Source organism: Chiloscyllium plagiosum, unplaced genomic scaffold (genome assembly GCF_037043375.1).
Source record: "Chiloscyllium plagiosum isolate Xiang-an unplaced genomic scaffold, Cpla_swu_hap1 HiC_scaffold_3, whole genome shotgun sequence".
Classification (NCBI taxonomy): Eukaryota; Metazoa; Chordata; class Chondrichthyes; order Orectolobiformes; family Hemiscylliidae; genus Chiloscyllium; species Chiloscyllium plagiosum.
Window position 1 is genome coordinate 59,664,680 of NW_028270141.1, and position 19,534 is coordinate 59,684,213.

Genomic DNA, 19,534 nt, shown 5'->3' on the forward strand with positions numbered 1-19,534 from the left:
GAACCTACCCCTAACTTCAGTCCTATATCTACCCCCCCTTAATTTAAAGCTATGCCCCCTTGTAATACCCGACTCCATACGCGGGAAAAGGTTCACACTGTCAACCCTATCTAACCCCCTAATCATCTTGTACACCTCAATCAAGTCACCCCTAAACCTTCTTTTCTCTAATGAAAACAGCTCCAAGTGTCTCAGTCTTTCCTCATACGATCTTCCTTCCATACCAGGCAACATCCTGGTAAACCTCCTCTGCACCCGTTCCAGTGCCTCCACATCTTTCCTATAGTATGGTGACTAAAACTGCACACAATATTCCAGATGCGGCCGCACCAGAGTCTTATACAACTGCATCATGACCTCAGGACTCCGGAACTCAATTCCTCTACCAATAAAAGCCAGTACGCCATATGCCTTCCTCACCGCACTATTTACCTTGCGCACTATTTACTTTTGGTTTTCATTTGCTATTTTGATAAGTTTGTCCCAGATTGATAACATTTATGCATTTGCCAAGTTGGACTGTTCCTTATTAAATGTGAGATCTGGTAAGATCCAGTGACAATATATACACAGAAGACATTTAATAACTGTAAAACCTTACTATTTTCGTGTTATTGCAGTTTAGCATGCATTTGCAACTTCCTGCATCAAAATCAAATCATAATAAAGAGAAAAATAACTGCCAATATGATTTGCACGTTAACATTCCAGTAGTTTTGATCACCTGGAATAACTAAGTTGGTGCAAAAATAACTCAGCTACATCAGAAAAAGTATCTTGGCTGCAAAAGCATTTTGAAAATTCAGTTGGGAGGATGTGATGTTGGTGAATTGTTTTCTTGAATCACTGCAGTTCATTTGGTGGTAGCTCCAGAACTTTGACCCAGTGACAGTGAAGGAAAGTGATACATTTCCAAGCGAGGATGATGAGTGACTTAAAGTAGAACTTGCAGGTGGCAGTATTCTCATGTATCTGCTGTCCTTGTCTTTGGTACAAAACAAACCCAATGCTACCCACAATTAACCATTCTAACTGGATTAGAAGAGCTTGAAGTAAGTTCTTACTCATGCTTAGACACAGAATTCTTATATTTTCGCTTTCATAGGCTGCAGATGTCTCTGGCTATGCCAGCCTTGATGGTCTAAATGGTAGTGGTGAGCTGCCTTCTTGAAATGCTGCGTATCAGTGAACTGCATACATCAACAATGCTGTTAAAGGAGTTCCAGTATTTTGTTCCTTCACTGTAACTGGGCCAGTGATGTATTTCCAAATCGGGGTTGCATGGGCCTTGAGAGAGCAATTTGCAGGCAAAGGTGATTCCATAACACCTGATGCCTTTGTCCATCTAGGCCACAAGAATCATGGGCTGAGAAGGTACCATCAAAAGAGCCTTTCTGAGTTGCTGTAGTGCATCTTGTAAATGACATGCACTACTGCCACTGTGAGTTGGTGATGAGGGAATGCCTTATAGATGGTGGACTTTAGTGAATTAGCAGACAAGTTACTTACAGCAAAATTATTCATGTGAAGAATATATCTTACCGTCATTCCATTCACTGTCCCCAGCTCCTCACGAATAGTAAAAATGTCAAGCAATGCCTGAGTTGGGTGCTCACCAACACCATCCCCTGCATTAATAATAGGCTTTCGGCAATGTTTAGCAGCAAGCTGAAAGAAAAGAGGTAAATGTTTTGTGTTTTGTTTTGTAATTGCCAGTTATGTGTTGTCAATGATACACTTAAGCACATGGAGTGGAAATTACACTGAGCAGCACATTCAGAATTCAAGCCAGCCCAATTGGATATCACAAAAAAATTAAAATTAAGCTAGTTATTTATAATGATGTGGAGGTGCTGGTGTTGGGACTGGGGTGAACAAAGTCATAAGTCACATGACACCAGGTTATAGTCCAACAGGTTTATTTGAAATCACACGCTTTTACAGCGCTGCTCCTTCGTCAGTTTACCTTATAGATAAACGTATAGATTTATAAAAATTCAATACAGAACTTTAACATTCTTTCTTAAAAGAAACTAAATGTGCAATCACTTATTCTTCACCTTAAATCTCTCATCCACACTTAACTGCCACAACTTTTCATTTAAATTCTTAGCAACTGTTCATTTAGACATTTGTCTTCAACAGTTCTAGATCACCATATTAACACAATAGAACAAATACTTAATTATTCCATTAATTTAGTCTAACCTGTTGCATGACCTGAACAGAAATAGTTTCCATAAACTTCTGTAAAGAAATTTGAACTTCCAGCTGATAGCTGAAAAGGGTGACAAGAATTCACATTAAATACTTTAATTGTAGTCAGTGCTATTAGAGTATTTACTAAACATTATTTTTACAAGCAACTGATACTTTAAATAATAGAACTATTTATTCCTATTTTTAATGCAAAGAAAAATCTACTTTGCAGGTCTATTTATGCTGAGCCTTTGGTAGCCATTCAATTTTCCTGGATCCAGTCAAAAACACTTAGTTCCCACGTTTACCTTTCATTCCTTTCCTTTCTTAACCTGGTAACATTCTCAGATAGCTTGCACGAGAGGGACAATTGCTAGGAAAAGCTCTCACTGTAAAAGCCAAGGGAATTTTCCAATTTTGATCAAATCCTCACAAAGTTGATTATTTCAACATGAGCAAATGCCCTGATCACATGACTGACCTGAAAAAAACCCCACTTTTAACCTCTTGCCCTTTCTTGCAGATCCTGTCAGACTGTGCCTGAGTATTTCAGGAATATTCCAGAAAACCTTTCCCTCTCAGCCCATCTCCAAGAAAACATGAATCATGTGACTCCTATTCCAGTCAAAATATGGATTAGCTATACTTAAGCCCACTAACTGTCTACCTTGGAAGTAAGCAAACAGTTTAAAGCATAACTACTTACAACCCAACATCCTCAATACTTTCTTGGGTTTTGGGAGACTAGCAGCTTAATCACCATAAAAATGATGCCAGTATTCTCTAAGAGCGAATACTTTGCAGCTTCTTTCGAGCAAAGAAGCCTGCTCTCACAGTAATCACTAACAGCTACGTCGTTTACACCGGTTTATTAGACAAACCTCAGAATAAATCAAATGACCACTTTGTTTTGCAATTCTATCACTACAGCAAAATGATGTTATCTTCAATCTTACACAATTTTCTACTTCAAACCAGGACATTTTGGAGATTAGACACTGTAGGAAATTAGGCCATGTTAGAACAGTAAGGCCAGTTGGAAGCAATATCTTACTAAAGACCTAATATAATTAAAGTCAAAACTTCCCATTGTGAAAGAATACCACTTGCAGCCAAAAAAAAAGTAAAATTAAGCCGAAAGGTCATGTAAAAACAAAAACATCAATCTCTGAGCTATTTCCTCAATACCTCTGAAAATGGAGTCGCAGGTAGACAGGGCAGTGAAGGTGGCTTCTGGCACACTAGCTTTCATCAGTCAGGCATTGAGTATAAAAGTTGGGAAATTATGATGCAGTTGTACAGGACATTGGTGAGGCTGCACTCAGAATATTGTGTTCAGTTTTGGTCACCTTGTTAACAAGAAGAATGTTATTAAACTGGAGAGAGTGCAGAAGAAATTCACAAGAATGTTGCCAGGACTCAACAGTCTGAGTTATAAGGAGAGGTTGAACAAGCTAAGACTTGTTTCTTTAAAGTGTAAGAGGGGGGGGGGGGGGGGAGGGTGGAATCTTACAGAAGTGTATAAGATCATGAGAGACATATATAGGATAGAATGGACTTAGTCTTTTTCCCAGGGTTAGGGAACAAAGGACGAGAAGGCATCAGTTTAAAGTTAAAGGGAACCTGAGGGGCAACTTTTCTTTTAAAAACAGAGGGTAGTATACACCTGGAATGAGTTGCCACTAGAAGTGGTTGAAGTGGGTACATTACCAACACTTAAAAGGCATTTGGACAAATACATGAATAGGAAAGGTTTAGAAGGATGTGGCAGAAAGTGAGGACTGCAGATGCTGGGGATCAGTCAAAGATTGTGGTGCTGGAAAAGCACAGCCGGTCAGGCAGCATCTGAGTATCAGGAGAATTGACACGGGCATAAGGCCTTCATCAGGAATGAGGTTTGTGGCCCAAGGGGACGGAAAGATAAATGGGAGGAAAGGTAGATGGGAATACAATAGGTAGATGAAGGTGATAGGTCGGAGAGGATAGGTGGGAAGGAAGATGGATAGGTAGGACAGTTCAAGATGGCAGTGCCAAGTTGGACGGTTGGATCTGGGATAAGGTGGGGAAAGGGGAAATGTGGAAACTGGTGAAATCCACATTGATCCCATGTGGTTGGAGGGTCCCAAGGCAGAAAATGAGGTATTCTTCTTCCAGGCATCAGATGGTTAGGGTTTGGCAATGGCAGGGTTTGTTGCACTGCAAGAAGTGCAAAGCCTGTACCCACACCTCTCCCCAAGGCCCCAAAGGATCCTTCCACATCCAACAGAGATTTACGTGTACTTCTCCACACATCATCTACTGTGTCCGCTGCTCCTGACGTGGTCTTACCTACACTGGGGAGACATATCGCCAACCTGTGGAATGTTTCAGAGAATGTCTCTGGGACACAATAACCCACTGCCCGGTGGCCGAACATTTTAACACCCCCTCCCACTCAGCCAAGGACATGCAAGTCCTGGGCCTCTTCCACCACCAAACCCTACCTGGAGGAAGAATGCCTCATCTTCTGCCTTGGGACACTCCAACCACATGGGATCAATGTGGATTTCACCAGTTTCCTCATTTCCCCACCCAACACCTTACCCCAGATCCAACCTTCCAACTCGGCACTGTCCTCTTGAACTGTCCGACTTTAGATTAGATTAGATTACTTACAGTGTGGAAACAGGCCCTTCGGCCCAACAAGTCCACACCACCCCGCCGAAGCGCAACCCACCCATACCCCTACATCTACCCCTTACCTAACACTACAGGAAATTTAGCATGGCCAATTCACCTGACCTGCACATCTTTGGACTGTGGGAGGAAACCGGAACACCCAGAGGAAACCCACGCAGACACGGGGAGAATGTGCAAACTCCACAGTCAGTCGCCTGAGGCGGGAATTGAACCCGGGTCTCTGCCGCTGTGAGGCAGCAGTGCTAACCACTGTGCCACCGTGCCGCCCGACTTCTATCTGCTCTGACTATCACCTTCATCCCCCTAACCCCCCCAGTCCCAATTCCATCCCATTTATCCCCTTGGGCCACTAGCCTCATTCCTGATGAAGGGCTTATGCTTGAAACATCGAATCTCCTGCTCCTCGGATGCTGCCTGACCAGCTGTAACGCTTTTCCAGCATTACACTTAGAAGGATATAGGCCAAATGCAGGGAAATGGGGTTAGAGTGGATTGACATTTTCATCGGCATGGACCAATTTGGGCCAAAGAGCCTGTCACCGTGCTGTAGGAATCTATGACTTTCTATGACTCTATGACCTCAGAAATAATCTTCACTAATTAAACCACTTAAGCAGCCTACTGAACAAACCTCAATATACACCCACCTCATCTATACAGAGTAAGAGAAGAATCACATTCTTATTTTACAAATCCAGCATAAAGCAAAGCAATCAAGTTCTCTATTTAAATTACACAGTTAAATTGCTAATCAAATCCAACAAATAAGAGTTTATGATTGCTTTTAGATAAAAAGATAAATATTCTTATATACCATGTAAACTTAATATACACAAGGTTTTCAGTTTATTTTTACACACTTATGAGGAAGCATATTTATTGATACCAATTTACTCCAAGTGAAGAATCTTAGAAAATTAAACCATCATCAAATAATATTTTGCATTCAGGATTTTCAAAGACATACCTCAACTGCGTCTGGCTGAGGATGGCGCAGAACCAAGACATCCACATAGCAGCTCATTGTCTGTACAGAATCTAAGAGAGACTCCCCTTTCTGTACAGAAGAAGTAGCTTCTGAAAAATGAATCACAGAACCTCCAAGCCGTTGCATGGCAGCAGCAAATGAACTACTAGTTCTTGTGCTGACCTCATAAAACATGGAAGCCATAACTTTCCCCTTTAATAAGAAAATAAAAATAACAGAATTAGAATTTCAGCTTTTTAAAAACTTACTTGATATTTCAAAATTAAAATGGTAGGACACTATACAGGTCATTCTGCCATAACTGAGATTGACAAATAGGAGACGCTGTTTCTAAAGCATGAACTTTAAAAACGTGTGTTGGCTATAACACGATTACATCATCAACACTTTGTTATTTTTAATGGGCAATTTTTATATAGCGCGGAGTCGCACAAGAATGCAGCATTGCATTATAGAACTGCCTGAAGTTGATTTTAGTTTCTATGATTTGTATTATGTAGCAGAGTGATGGTTAATTTACAGGTTTAACATATTTAAAAATTTATTTATGGGATGCTGACATTGCTGGCTGAACCAGCGTTTACTTGCCATCCCTAGCTGGCTGAGAAGGTGATGATGACAGGATCTGGACCAGATGGGCCAAGGGGCTGAGAAGTTCAAAGTCTGTGAGAAGATTTGTAGCTTGAGTGCTCGTTGTTGTGGTTCTGTTCGCCGAGCTGGGAATTTGTGTTGCAGACGTTTCGTCCCCTGTCTTGGTGACATCCTCAGTGCTTGGGAGCCTCCTGTGAAGCGCTTCACAGGAGGCTCCCAAGCACTGAGGATGTCACCAAGACAGGGGACGAAATGCCTGCAACACAAATTCCCAGCTCGGCGAACAGAACCACAACAATGGGCTGAGAAGTGGCAGCTGGAGTTTAATTCAGATAAATGCAAGGTGCTGCTTTTTGGGAAAACAAATCTTAGCAGGACTTATACACTTAATGGTAAGGTCCTAGGGAGTGTTGCTGAACAAAGAGACATTGGAGTGCAGGTTCATAGCTCCTTGAAAGTGGAGTTGCAGGTAGTTAGAATAGTGAAGAAGGCGTTTGGTATGCTTTCCTTTATTGGTCAGAGTATTGAATACAGGAGTTGGGAGGTCATGTTGCGGCTGTACAGGACATTGGTTAGGCCACTGTTGGAATAATGGTAGTGGATTTGGACAAGTGCTTAATAAGGAACCTTGATGAATTTCTGCAGTGCATCTGTTGCTGGAATACACTGTTACAACTGGTCATCCATTGTGGAACGACTGGCTGTTTGTGGATGCAGTGCCAGTGAAGTGAGCTGCATTGTGGGGTCAAGCTTCTTGTTTGTTATTGGAGCTGCATCATATTCCTGACTTATGCCTTGTAAATGGTGGACTGACTTTGGGAAGTCAGGAGGCAAGTTCCTTACTGTAAAATTCCTAGCATTTGACCAACTTTTATGGCCACTGTGTATGTGGTGAGTCCAGTTCAGTCTCTGGTCAATGGTGACCCTAAAATATTGATAATGAGGGATTCAGTAAAATTAATGACATTGAAGATCGTGGGGTAATGGTTAGATTCTCTTATTGGATATTTTCATCAAACAATTGCTGCTTATCTAGAAGGCAAAACAGTATTTACTTTATTACTTGACTGTCATCCGCAGTCTAGTATGAAATAGAATTTGAAAGTTTGGACAAGATGGATGAATAATAGAATTGAGATTACCAGTCTCAATTTTGCTTCTTGTATTCATTCTTAATAAACCAGGGTTCTCATAAGTTGTGATTGTCACAAGCATCTCTTATGAAACGGAAGATATCCCAAGCCATTTCACCATGAAGAAAAAGTATGGATGTTGATGAGATAAATGACAAATGTTTGCTTGTAGCACTTACAGCCCACATACATATGCAGTATCAGTGACAAGGAACTACTTTAATAGAAATGTTTTTACAATCACAAAAGTAACAGTTGCTAACTCTTAAAACACCTTGTTCCAACATAACCAAATTCATAACAATGAAACAATTAAAGCAATATAGTTTTTCAAAGAGTTATTCAAGTAGTACATAGTGTGGAGTTTGACAACTGGTAAAATGAATTAAAATGTTGGAACAAATTTAAAATCACCCAACGTTGAGCTTGTAATCTTAGCCATGGGATAACAATCCCATTATCTACTAATGGTACTAGCCAGATGGTCTCAGAATATTCTGCACAAAACCTTTCCAACCTATTTATTTGTAATTGTGATACTGTGGAGCATGGGTTGAATGTGCTTGTACAACTATTTCTGGCACATTTCTGCTGGACACAGATGGTGTAGTAAAAGCAGTAATCAAAAACGATAATGTTCATGGACAGGAAGTGAGGGAGTTTTGAAAGCAGGATCAGACAATACAGAGGGAATGTTGTGAGGAATTTCCGAAGACAAGGCATGTGGACAAGTGGCTGATCGCATGGCCAATAATGGAGGACAAGGAGCAAGCAAAGTGAACAATGAATATGGAGATGGGACTAAAAACTGGGTATTTGTGGAGGCAGGAAGAATGAACTGGGTAACTGCTGAACCAGAAACCATTATTAAGATCAATCTTAACAGCAATGGAGTAGGACTGCAGCAGACAATTGCATGGTGTTAAAAAGCTGTTTTTTTAAAACAGGATGTGTGGATGAGGAAGTTAAGTGGTATGGTGAGTTGTACAAAAAGACGGAGACAGAAAGGTAGATTTGCATGTTTTCAGCATGGGTGTGGAAACTGACCCTATTCTTCTGAATAACATCATGAATAGATAATTTGCAAACAGTGAAATGAAAGAGACAACTTGGATCCCTAGGGGTACACCAGAAAAGTGAGAAATCTTAGATTGGTGTACCTTGAACAAAGACACTAAGAGGAACCTCTGGGAAAAAAATGACAAACGTAAATAAAAACACCTAGACATCTGAAGCAGTGTGAAAACACTCAGCCTCTGGGATCAATGTCATAAATTAAAATTGCTTAAAGAACAAACCTTTAGAAGGTCCAAGCTACGATCTTTCTGCACCGTCAAACGCAGGTTATGAGCAAGATTGAACAAATGGGATAACTGCACACAAGAACAAGACAGGCTGTCAGCAGGTCAACATATGCAAAAATTCTTATAACACAATATAAATGTGCAATTAATATTCACTACATTTTCCCTCGACATCTCTTCATAATGAAATTTTCAATATGGGCTGGAGATACATTTACAACTCGTCATGTCCAAGTTAACATGATTATCACGTTGGCACGAACAACAACTGTAGCTTCCCTAATCAGCTTGAAAGTATCCAGCTAGCTTAATTTTTCTGATATTTTGAGAGCTCTTTATTTAAGTCACCAATAGAGATCAAATGTTAGATGTATCATGGTGATAGTCTTCAGTCTGTTCATCTCTGTGTACACATCTCAAACTATTTGTTATACAAATAAAAATCACATTCAACCTACCAAAGAATTTTGTGTAGGCATCCCAAATTTCCTCAAACATAAAAAGGGCCATGTATTATATTAAAATAAAACTGTTTCTGGGATGAGTGCCACTGGTAAGGATAGTATTTATTGCCAATTCATAATTGCCGACGAAAAGGTGGTGGTGAACCCCTTTTTGAACTGCTACAGTCCATGTTACTTAGGTGCTTCTTTCAGTGGTAGTTTGCAGTTTAGTGGTAGAATGCAGTTAAGAGCTGAAAATGTGTTGCTGGAAAAGCGCAGCAGGTCAGGCACCATCCAAGGAGCAGGAGAATCGACGTTTCGGGGGCTCATGCCCGAAATGTCGATTCTCCTGCTCCTTGGATGCTGCCTGACCTGCTGCGCTTTTCCAGCAACACATTTTCAGCTCTGATCCCCAGCATCCGCAGTCCTCACTTTCTCCTCGAATGAAGTTAAGACCCAACCAAAATGCTGTGGACCTGGAGCTATATGTTGGCCATATCAGATAAGGAAGTAAGATTTTCACCACAAAGGACACAAGTGAACCAGATGGGTTATCACACCAATCCAGGAGTTTCACAATTGATGAGACTTATATTTGTCAGATTTATTGACTGAATGCACATTCCCCTAGCAGCCATGGTGAGATTTGAATTTATATTTCCCAACGATCTGATCCAGCCGGTGGATGAACAGTTCAAATGACATAACATCACTGTCAACCTTTTACATGTTCTCAACTCAATTCTCTTGGTGAAAGTAACAGAGACATTAAACAGGAGTAACAAAGCACAGCACACCATGTTTACAGAAATGATGTACTGATATGCTTGATTCTTAATGCTCTCTGAAGCAGCCCAGCTGCTCATTCAGTTGTAGAAGAAGTTATTTAATAGATCATGCTATCAAAGTAATTAGAGACAAGCAATAAAAAAGCATTGACTTTTATATTTTTAGAATTTGAACAGTCATATTTTTCCTTTCTCTAATAGGAAATTGGTTACTTTGGTGTTTTTCCTGAGCTACAGATGATTTTTCACAACTAAACCTTTAAACAATAGAAAACACAGATGACAGAGGTGCTGTAGTCCTTAAATCATGCTCAGGCTGGTACAACTGAAAACACATCTGTTGGACTCAAACACTGACACTAGCATTGATGCATCCATCCATAATCAATATCAATACTGAAGACGCATCAGTAACATGACACAAAAGATGCTCCTGCAAATTCAAATAGGTCCCATGGTTGACATTTGAATTAGTGTAACATTTGCAATTTCTGGTACACATCTGAAGGCTGTTGTGGTTCTGTTCGCCAAGCTGGGAATTTGTGTTGCAGACATTTCGTCCCCTGTCTACGTGACATCCTCAGTGCTTGGGAGCCTCCTGTGAAGTGCTTCTGTGTTGTTTCCTCCGGCATTTATAGTGGTTTGTCTCTGCCACTTCCAGTTGTCAGTTCCAGCTGTCCGCTGCAGTGGCCGGTATATTGGGTCCAGGTCGATGTGTTTGTTGAAAGAATCTGTGGATGAGTGCTATGCCTCTAGGAATTCCCTGGCTGTTCTCTGTTTGGCTTGTCCGATAATAGTAGCATTGTCCCAGTCGAACTCACGTTGCTTGTCATCTGCATGTGTGGCTAAGGATAGCTGGTTGTGTCGTTTCGGCAGCGGACAGCTGGAACTGACAACCGGAAGCGGCAGAGACAAACCACTATAAATGCCGGAGGAAACAACACAGAAGCACTTCACAGGAGGCTCCCAAGCACTGAGGATGTCACCTAGACAGGGGACGAAACGTCTACAACACAAATTCCCAGCTTAGCGAACAGAACCACAAAAAAGAACACCCAAGCTACAAATCTTCTCACAAACTTTGAACATCTGAAGGCACCTGGACAAGGCAAGTTAGAGGAATCTCGACTATCCAGAGTTCGGTTAACTGAACAAAATACTCCCTGCTAGTGTCCTTCAGATAATCAAGGTTCCTCTGTATAATGTATGTTGGTGCTTATTTCCAAACATTTGAATGTTTGCAATTTCACATCGTATGTTCCAAAAATTAGCTGATATCTTATACTAGCAGTTTTACCAGGACTTGTTCCACCTGTCAGTCAATTAAAATCAAGAGAGCTCACTGTTCTTCCAGATAACTTGAGCAGTGCAGACATGCACAATGGAAATGCATGAAAGTTACAAGCATGTATTACACTATGTAACAATGTGGAAACACATCATGAATGCCACTAAGAAACATATTTGAGAAACTGAGTTTGTTGAATTATGGCACAGATATAACATAATTGGTCAGTCAACACCCTGTAAATGCTGTGTTCAGAATATAAATCAATGCAATGTCAGTGTGAAAATCTCCTATCTGCCAGAATGTTTAACTTAAACTATCATATTTACATTTGTGAAATAAAACAAAAATAATTCTAAGCTATGGAAAGCAATTCTTACAATAGGTTTTGCATGAAGGCAAAATCATGAAGAGTTGCACCTGTCTACTACAGGCAAAACTTGTAAATAAAACAGATGATAAATCACTTGTTGTCTTAGCAAATGTCCTAGAAATTTTGATACGGTCTAGAATTCTTTTCTCCACAAGGAGAACCCAACGTGCTGCTTTGGATGAAAACTAGCACCAAACTGGACTGAAATGCTGGACATCAACACAATCCTTGGGTTCTTTAAATATTAATATCAGGCCTCCCAATCAAGGTCCTTGCTCATTAAAAATGCTTCAGGTCAATCAATAATCAATTTCATGAGGCACTTCGGTCAGCTTGAGAACAGAAATATTCTACTAATGGAAACATATGAAAGCAGATTCAAATCAATGAAAATCACAATTACCTGGTCTTTGGTAAACTGTCTGACTGACAGAATGTGTTGTCCAACATAATGATGCAACAAAGGGGAACACGGATGAGGGACAGTTTGAACCGCTAGATTCTGTGGTGATAGAAGCCTCGAGACTGGAGGAGGATGTATATAACCGTCTTGATTAATGGTATCTTTGGCGCATTTAAAAAAAAAAGTGTTCGGTTATTATTCCACCATTATTAAAAATGTCTGGCTTTTTGCTGTTAAGCAAACATTCAGTTGAACCCTCTGCTGATGACTACTTTTAGTTTGAACATATCAACAAATGTTGACTACTTGTCAGTTTCAAAACAATCCAGTTATCAAAGCCATGAAAGACATGACTTTAGCTTTGGGGGTCTGAAAATGAGATCTGTTCAAACCAAGCATACGCTTTAACACTAAGGTTCATAGTCAACAGGTCCACGTTGGTGCCACTGTCATAAGACATCGAAAGCAATATTGCATTATTGACACCATCATACAATTAACCACATAGGTGTTGTGCACAGTACTCAGTTCCCCAAGTCTCTTAACAACTGGTCACCTGGCCCTGATTAAGTTGGGACTGAAAATCGTTGCTTCCAGTGTGTTGTATGTAGATTTCTGTTTGATGGAATCTTATTTTCCTTTCAGGCAACTGCTGTTCATGAATGTGCCATTCCCAAATCTTCTCTGCATATATATTTTGTTCCTTTTGTCGTTCTATACAATTGTCTTTGATCCTGCGCTGTCAACATGTTCGTCATTTAGTATCTGTCTTCCAATCTATCATAGACCATCCCTTGTGTTCTATTTCTGATCACCACATCTTCCACCTTCTTAAAACCAGCTATACTTTTAACATCTCCAAGCACGGATGAAAGATCAGATGTTAAATGTCAATTCCATTTCATCTTCACAGTTGCTGCCTGACCTAAATATCTCCAACATTTTCTGTTTTTATTTCTGAAAACTCAGGTGTTCAATTTATGGAACAGTTTGTGCAATTGGTTTGTGAGGGTTGACTAGAGAAAATAATCACAAACCTCCAAATATAAATGTGAACCAAGCCATGACAGCAACCTGTATTCCAACTCCACTTTTAGCAAAATCATCAAAACCAAAACTTATGTATAAATGCTTGTGACATGCATGCATTTTAGAATATCAGGGTCAGCACTTTCCAGGTGGCAGCTTCAATATTTTTATCCCAAATTCTTAAAAAGCCAGTACAGCCCTTCCTGAAAAAATGTTTTTTTTTAAGAAAAGGAAGTAGTTTATGGGTGGTTGTTGGGTTTGAGAAGCAAAATTAAATGTTTTATGTCTGTGGCCTTTCATTAGACCAGAAATGTTAACCAGTTCCTCTCTCCACAGATGCTACCAACCAACTAGTGTTTTCACTTGGGTTTACAGCATCCATAGTACTTTTGAATTGTTGGAAAGATTGGCTACCCAAATCCATTGACACAGATAATAAAAGTAATCAATTCTAATAAATTTCTAAACATTCCACATGTTGAATTTTAAATCAGAAACTGTAATTCACACCTTGTTCAATGAATTTCTTGGCTGCTTTTTCCTTGAATTCTCCTTCAGCTGTTTAAATCAAAGCATTCAGAAGCAGCAAAATGTCAGTGATTAATTGAATCAAGTATTCGAAATCTGAAGAGTCAAGCATGCTCTCCAATGTAACATGACATTTTCACGCGCTGCAATATAATACATTTTTCATCACTTAACTAAGGGAATATACGAACTGCATCGAAAATAAATGATAGCACTTCGGATTTTAGATTAACAGCGTATGAAGCAAGCGATTTTTTTTAAAGAAAATATGTTGTTTGATGTATCATTTAACAGAGCATGACTGACATTATTTGAGAGACAGTAAAATATATAATTGCTTGAAACAAAAGGGGCATTTGGATTTTAAAAATGATCTGATAACATCACAAAAATAATTAATTAAGCAAACAGTTAATTTCTTTCAAACGTTACAAGATGTCAACTTTAGATTCAAAGCAAAGACTGAAGAGTTATTGCTCCAGATTGGATTACTTTCTTAGCCATTAGGGAAGACAATGGAACAATGAAAACTTTGTTTAAATAAAAATCAGGCATCTTACAATTAATTTCTGTATTTCATATTTATGCTTTTTTAAAGGAGTTAAAAATCTTAAGGTTGCCAACATATCAAAAACAGTCATGGAGTATTACTGTTGTACTAACCATGATCATGCATTACAATTATCAAATGAAGGAATGAAAATATTTTCTCAGAAGTTTAATCTCCTTGCAGGGAGATTATAGACTAAAATCATCAGCGCCTGAACACAATGACATAACCACACACCTGAACAGTTAGCCTGTTCAAAAGCATCAGTTCACACAAACAAGTATTTGATAGACGAACAAAATAAGGCTGACTTACAAATTGTCAAAGACAACATTCAGCCAAACTCACCATGCAAGAAAACTGAGCTCAAAACATTTAGATTGAAGGCAATACTTGGTGGTCATTGTATAAACATGCTTTATAAACCGGTTATAGTTATTTCTTATAGATTTGTTAAGGGGTACGCTCAGAATTTACTTGAATTGCTGCTTACCCTGACACAAATCATCCTATTCTGTTTGCACGAGAGCTCTTTTTGAAAAACGTGAAGCAATGGCTCACTTGATAAACAGCAATGTAGTGAAACGTGCTATTTGCAAACTATGCAATGTAAGTAGCATAAACAGTGAGATGAAAGCCATCAATTTGTACATCTTCAAAAAAGTAAACGTGATACAACAACATGTTTAAGTTGGGAAAATGAACTAAAGTACAAGAGCAAATATGGAAGTAATATATCTATTTGCATAAATGTGGATATAATTTATTTTAAAGACAAAAATAGAAATTGTTGGAAAAGCCCTGCAGGTCTGTCAGTGGAGAAAAATCAGAGTTAATGTTTCTCAGCACAGATACTTCCAGACCTGCTGAGCTTTCTCAGCAATTGCTATTTTTGTCTGATTTTATAGTATCCGCAGGTTTTAAATTTGTTTTATTATTGATCCCAAACGAACAAAGAATATCAAGCCATCTATTATCTTATAGACCAATGCACCAACAATTGGTTGAAAATTAAACTGCAGAAGATGATGTTAAGTCATAGTCAAAAGAGCAAAGGAAATGTACCGTTTGGAAGTCCAGGGTCAGAAGAACGATGGATTCTTGGAGGAAGATGGAACCTACCATCCATTGCAGGACCACCACTTGCCAACCTGCGAGGGCTTGGTGCTCTGGTTCGGACTGTTTCAGTTTGAGAAGGATGTTTTGAATGCTCTGGAGTCTTAAAAGTAAGAGTAGCTTAAGCATTTAAATTATAAGGCCATTAGACAATAAGTAATTGCAACAGGAGTATACCATTTGGTCCCTTAAGCCTGTTCAATCATTCAGCAGGATCAGACATTCTTTATATCATTCTTTATTTCCTGCATTTCCCACCAACCCTCGATTCCCCAGCTGATCAGTAATTTACCTATCTCAGCCATAGATATATTCAAGGCCTTTGCAGCAAGGAGTTCCAAAAACACTAATCCTCATAGAATAATTTCCTCATCTAAGTCTCAAGTTGGTGCTTGTTTATCTGAGATTACAACTTCTGGTCAGAGACTCTCCTGCAAGGAGAAATATCAGCTCAACATTTACACTGTCAAGCCACGTAAAAATCGTTCTTATAGTTGTCACAGGCAAGTGTTGTTTTGGTTGATTTTTGGGGAGGTGGGCAAGAGAAAGGAAGGTTTGCAGACCACTGAGGAAGAAAAACATGTTGATAGTTCAGATTAAGCAATTAGAGTGGGAGAATGGCAGAACAATGGTGTGCCTAACTACCAGGCTTGACAGAATAGACAGTCCCACTAGGGTGGGGGTGGGACACATTCCAGCAGCCTCCACATTCAAAAGGATCATTCGCCGCTATTTCAGACAACTCCAGCAGAATGCCACCACCCCAGACATCTTCCCCTTACTCCCCTTCTGCATTTCGCAGGAATGGTTCCCTCCACGGCATCTTATCGATTGATCAATCATGAACACAACATGAAACCTGCTTTCCCACCTATGTTATTACATTACCTACAATTCTGGCTACAGTACATTCACTTCCTTCCTCCAGGTCATTAATCTATATTGTAAACAGCTGTAGACTGTGGAACCTCACTGATTACAGGCTAGCAACCTGAAAAAGAAACCCTTGTCCCCACTCATTGTTTCTTGCCCATTAGCCAAACTCTTGATCCATGCCAATATATTACTTCCAACATTGTTGGCTCTTATGACTGGATCTTTTGTGACGTACCTTGTCAAATGCCTTCTGAATTCATAATACAATACATCGACTGTTTTCCCTCTATCCACGCTGGTTGACATAATTTGGAGATGTCGGTGTTGGACTGGGGTGTACAAAGTTAAAAATCACAACACCAAGTTATAGTCCAACAGGTTTAATTGGAAGCACACTAGCTTTCGGAGCGACGCTCCTTATCAGGTGATTGTCACAATCACCTGATGAAGGAGCGTCACTCCGAAAGCTAGTGTGCTTCCAATTAAACCTGTTGGACTATAACCTGGTGTTGTGTGATTTTTAACTTTGTACACGTTGGTTGAGACTTCCTTAAAACACTAATAAATTAATCTCACAATTTCTCCTTCATGAAGCCATGCTGACTTCATGATTTTGATTAAATTATGATTTTCCAAATGCTCTGCTATTACTTCCTTAATAATTGATTCCAATACTTTTCCAACAATAGATGCGAGGCAAAGTGGCCTAAAGTTACCTGCTTTTTGCTTCCCTCCCTTTTTGAATACAGTGTCATACTGGAAGTTTTCCAATCCTCTGGTATTTCGTCAGAATTCAACGATTTTTGTAATAACTATCTCTGTAGCAACCTCTTTTGGGATCTAGGATCCAAACCAGGAAACTTAAGCTCCATTAATTCATTTAATACTTCTTCTCAAGTGATGGTCCTTGATTTCTTCTCAGTTTTCTTTAGTTTTAATGGGATGTTCAAAGCATCTTCCATTGTAGACTGATGCAAAATATCTGTTCAACTCCTCTGCCATTTCTTTGTTCCTCAAAAACATCTCCCCAGATTCATTTTCTATGAGGCCTATGCTCACATTGATCTCTTTACACATTTAACGAGGCTCGCATTGTCAGTCCTCATATTCCTTGTTAGTTTGCCATCAGTTTATTTTCTGTCTTTATTATTTCTTTAGCCCTCCTTTATTCGATAATTAATTTCCTGCAGGCAAACTGGCTGAAACATAGTAAACTTAGAGACTATGAATGCTACTGAAAATCAATTTTATGCCCGTTTCAGTATTTTACAAACTATAGCATGCTTGAAACCTAAAACAATCTTCAATACGGCACTGAAGGAGCAACCCACAGCCAAATTTTGAATGTTAAGAGAAAATGTTAAACAAAGGCAAGGGAGCATTGATTATAGTTATATCAGATGCCATCTGCCAGATAAATGCAGCATAGTGACTAGAGTTCTGTACAGTCAGCAGGTTTCCCATTATATGTATCAGCACTTAGTAAATCAACTGGTCAGATTCAGTGATTGTAGATTTACTACAACTGTTCAAAAAAGATGAGTGACTTCTTTATTGTTGCTAATATCACTTGACAAAAAGATAGGTGGGATATAGTGCATACACTCATTGGTGTATTTTTGACTGCAGGGAAGGAGAGTAAGGCAGGGGAACTTGAGGTCAAAAAAAAAAGTGCAGATTCCTTCACTCCATTCCCACCTGTCCACTGCCCCCCGAAAGCTCGTAATCATCTGAAATCTTACAATTTTTTTGCCTTTCCCAAAAATTGCATGACTGGAAATCAGAGAGTATACAATAAGCACCATTGTTTAACAGCATCAACAGTTTCATGAGCCTTAATGTATCTCACTACCTTTTCATCTATATATAGGAGTGTGCTTTTAGAGCATAACATTATCAACAAAAAAGTGCAATATTAAGCCGATTATGCTCATATTGATCAACAGCTGTCCACTGAGCTACATCCATAAATGATTTTGTAAAACAATTTTATATAAAAAAAAGAAATGTTCAAATTGGTACTGAAGACTTACTTTTACTGTGGTTAATGCTGGCGGCAAAGGGACACCCAAAGGCCATGCTCTCACATCTTGTCCATAACCAGGAGGAACCAATACCTGTAATCACATATTAGTATGTTTTTACACTATGAAATTTTGCTCCTGAAGTGAATAATTAAACGTAATTACACCAAATTGGAAGGTAAAGTTTAAATGACTTAACATGTAGAATTAAGATCTTAACAGTAGGTATTAAAATACCACAGAAACGAAGACAACTTTTTCTCCAGTATTTACTTTCGATTCTAAGGAAACAGGATATAATTCATTGATTTGTAGCCATAGAATATAACAGCACAGTATAGGCCTTTCGGCCCTCGATGTTTCATTTTACAGATCACACTTGGCCAATCATGCTCACCTTTCCTCATCTCTCTGTAGATAATTTTCAGTCATGTTATGATATACTTTGGAGCTGGTGGGACCATTTAAATCTCACAGTTCCTCTCCATTTTCAAAACCAAATCCTCTTTTCGCTCAATATCTGCCTGAAGAAAAACCACCCTCTCCATTCATTTTATTGAAAACTATGTATAGAGAACAAAATTAAAAATCACAATACCAGGCCTGGTGTTGTGATTTTTAATCACAACGGTCCAACACTGGCACTTCCAAAATATAGAGAATAAGCGTTTTTTCCCCAATCAAAACGTTCCATGTAAATTTTCCAAGCCTCACCCTCCTTCCCAATGCTAGAAATATTATGATTGCCCGCTAGGCATTGCACCCTTATCCCAATTATTCTCTCTCAGATTGGCACTGGTGCTCTGATTTCAGCCTCTTACTCTCTGAAATCTCTGCATCGAATTCTTGTTCCTGGTTTTAATGCTTAGGCCACCACTGTCATTCAGAAATGCTAGATATTCCTCAAAGTCCCAACATTTAACACTGCTATGCTTGTGCCAAAAGCCAATTTTTTTTTTGGTTAAAATTAATGGACTTGCCTGCTCTCAAAAGAATGGAATTCAGAATTCCGGTCTTCATCTAGATGTCACTGAATAGTTACCCAAATTCACAACCTGATGCCTCAGGCTTTTCCCTTTAGTCCTTTAATTTGGACCACCACCTCATTCTCTTCTTCCTTGTATCCATCATCAGTGGTGAAGGATTCAACCGATTTGATCCCATTGCCTGGAACTTCCTCTATCTTTCTTACATGTCATATCTTTCATTCTGTTAGAGAATC

General features: G+C 39.2%; 1 protein-coding gene across 1 annotated transcript in view; it reads right to left on the bottom strand.

Annotated features, from left to right (window-relative positions):
- cad (carbamoyl-phosphate synthetase 2, aspartate transcarbamylase, and dihydroorotase) overlaps positions 1-19,534 on the bottom strand; it is a 113,342-nt gene that overhangs the window by 10,876 nt on the left and 82,932 nt on the right. The window contains exons 31-37 of the mRNA XM_087976623.1: positions 18,322-18,405; positions 15,362-15,515; positions 13,729-13,776; positions 12,190-12,350; positions 8,889-8,963; positions 5,846-6,058; positions 1,543-1,668 (exon numbers count right to left, since the gene is read on the bottom strand). Coding sequence (XP_087832749.1) covers positions 1,543-1,668; positions 5,846-6,058; positions 8,889-8,963; positions 12,190-12,350; positions 13,729-13,776; positions 15,362-15,515; positions 18,322-18,405 — 861 coding nt within the window. The remainder of the gene's footprint in view (positions 1-1,542; positions 1,669-5,845; positions 6,059-8,888; positions 8,964-12,189; positions 12,351-13,728; positions 13,777-15,361; positions 15,516-18,321; positions 18,406-19,534) is intronic.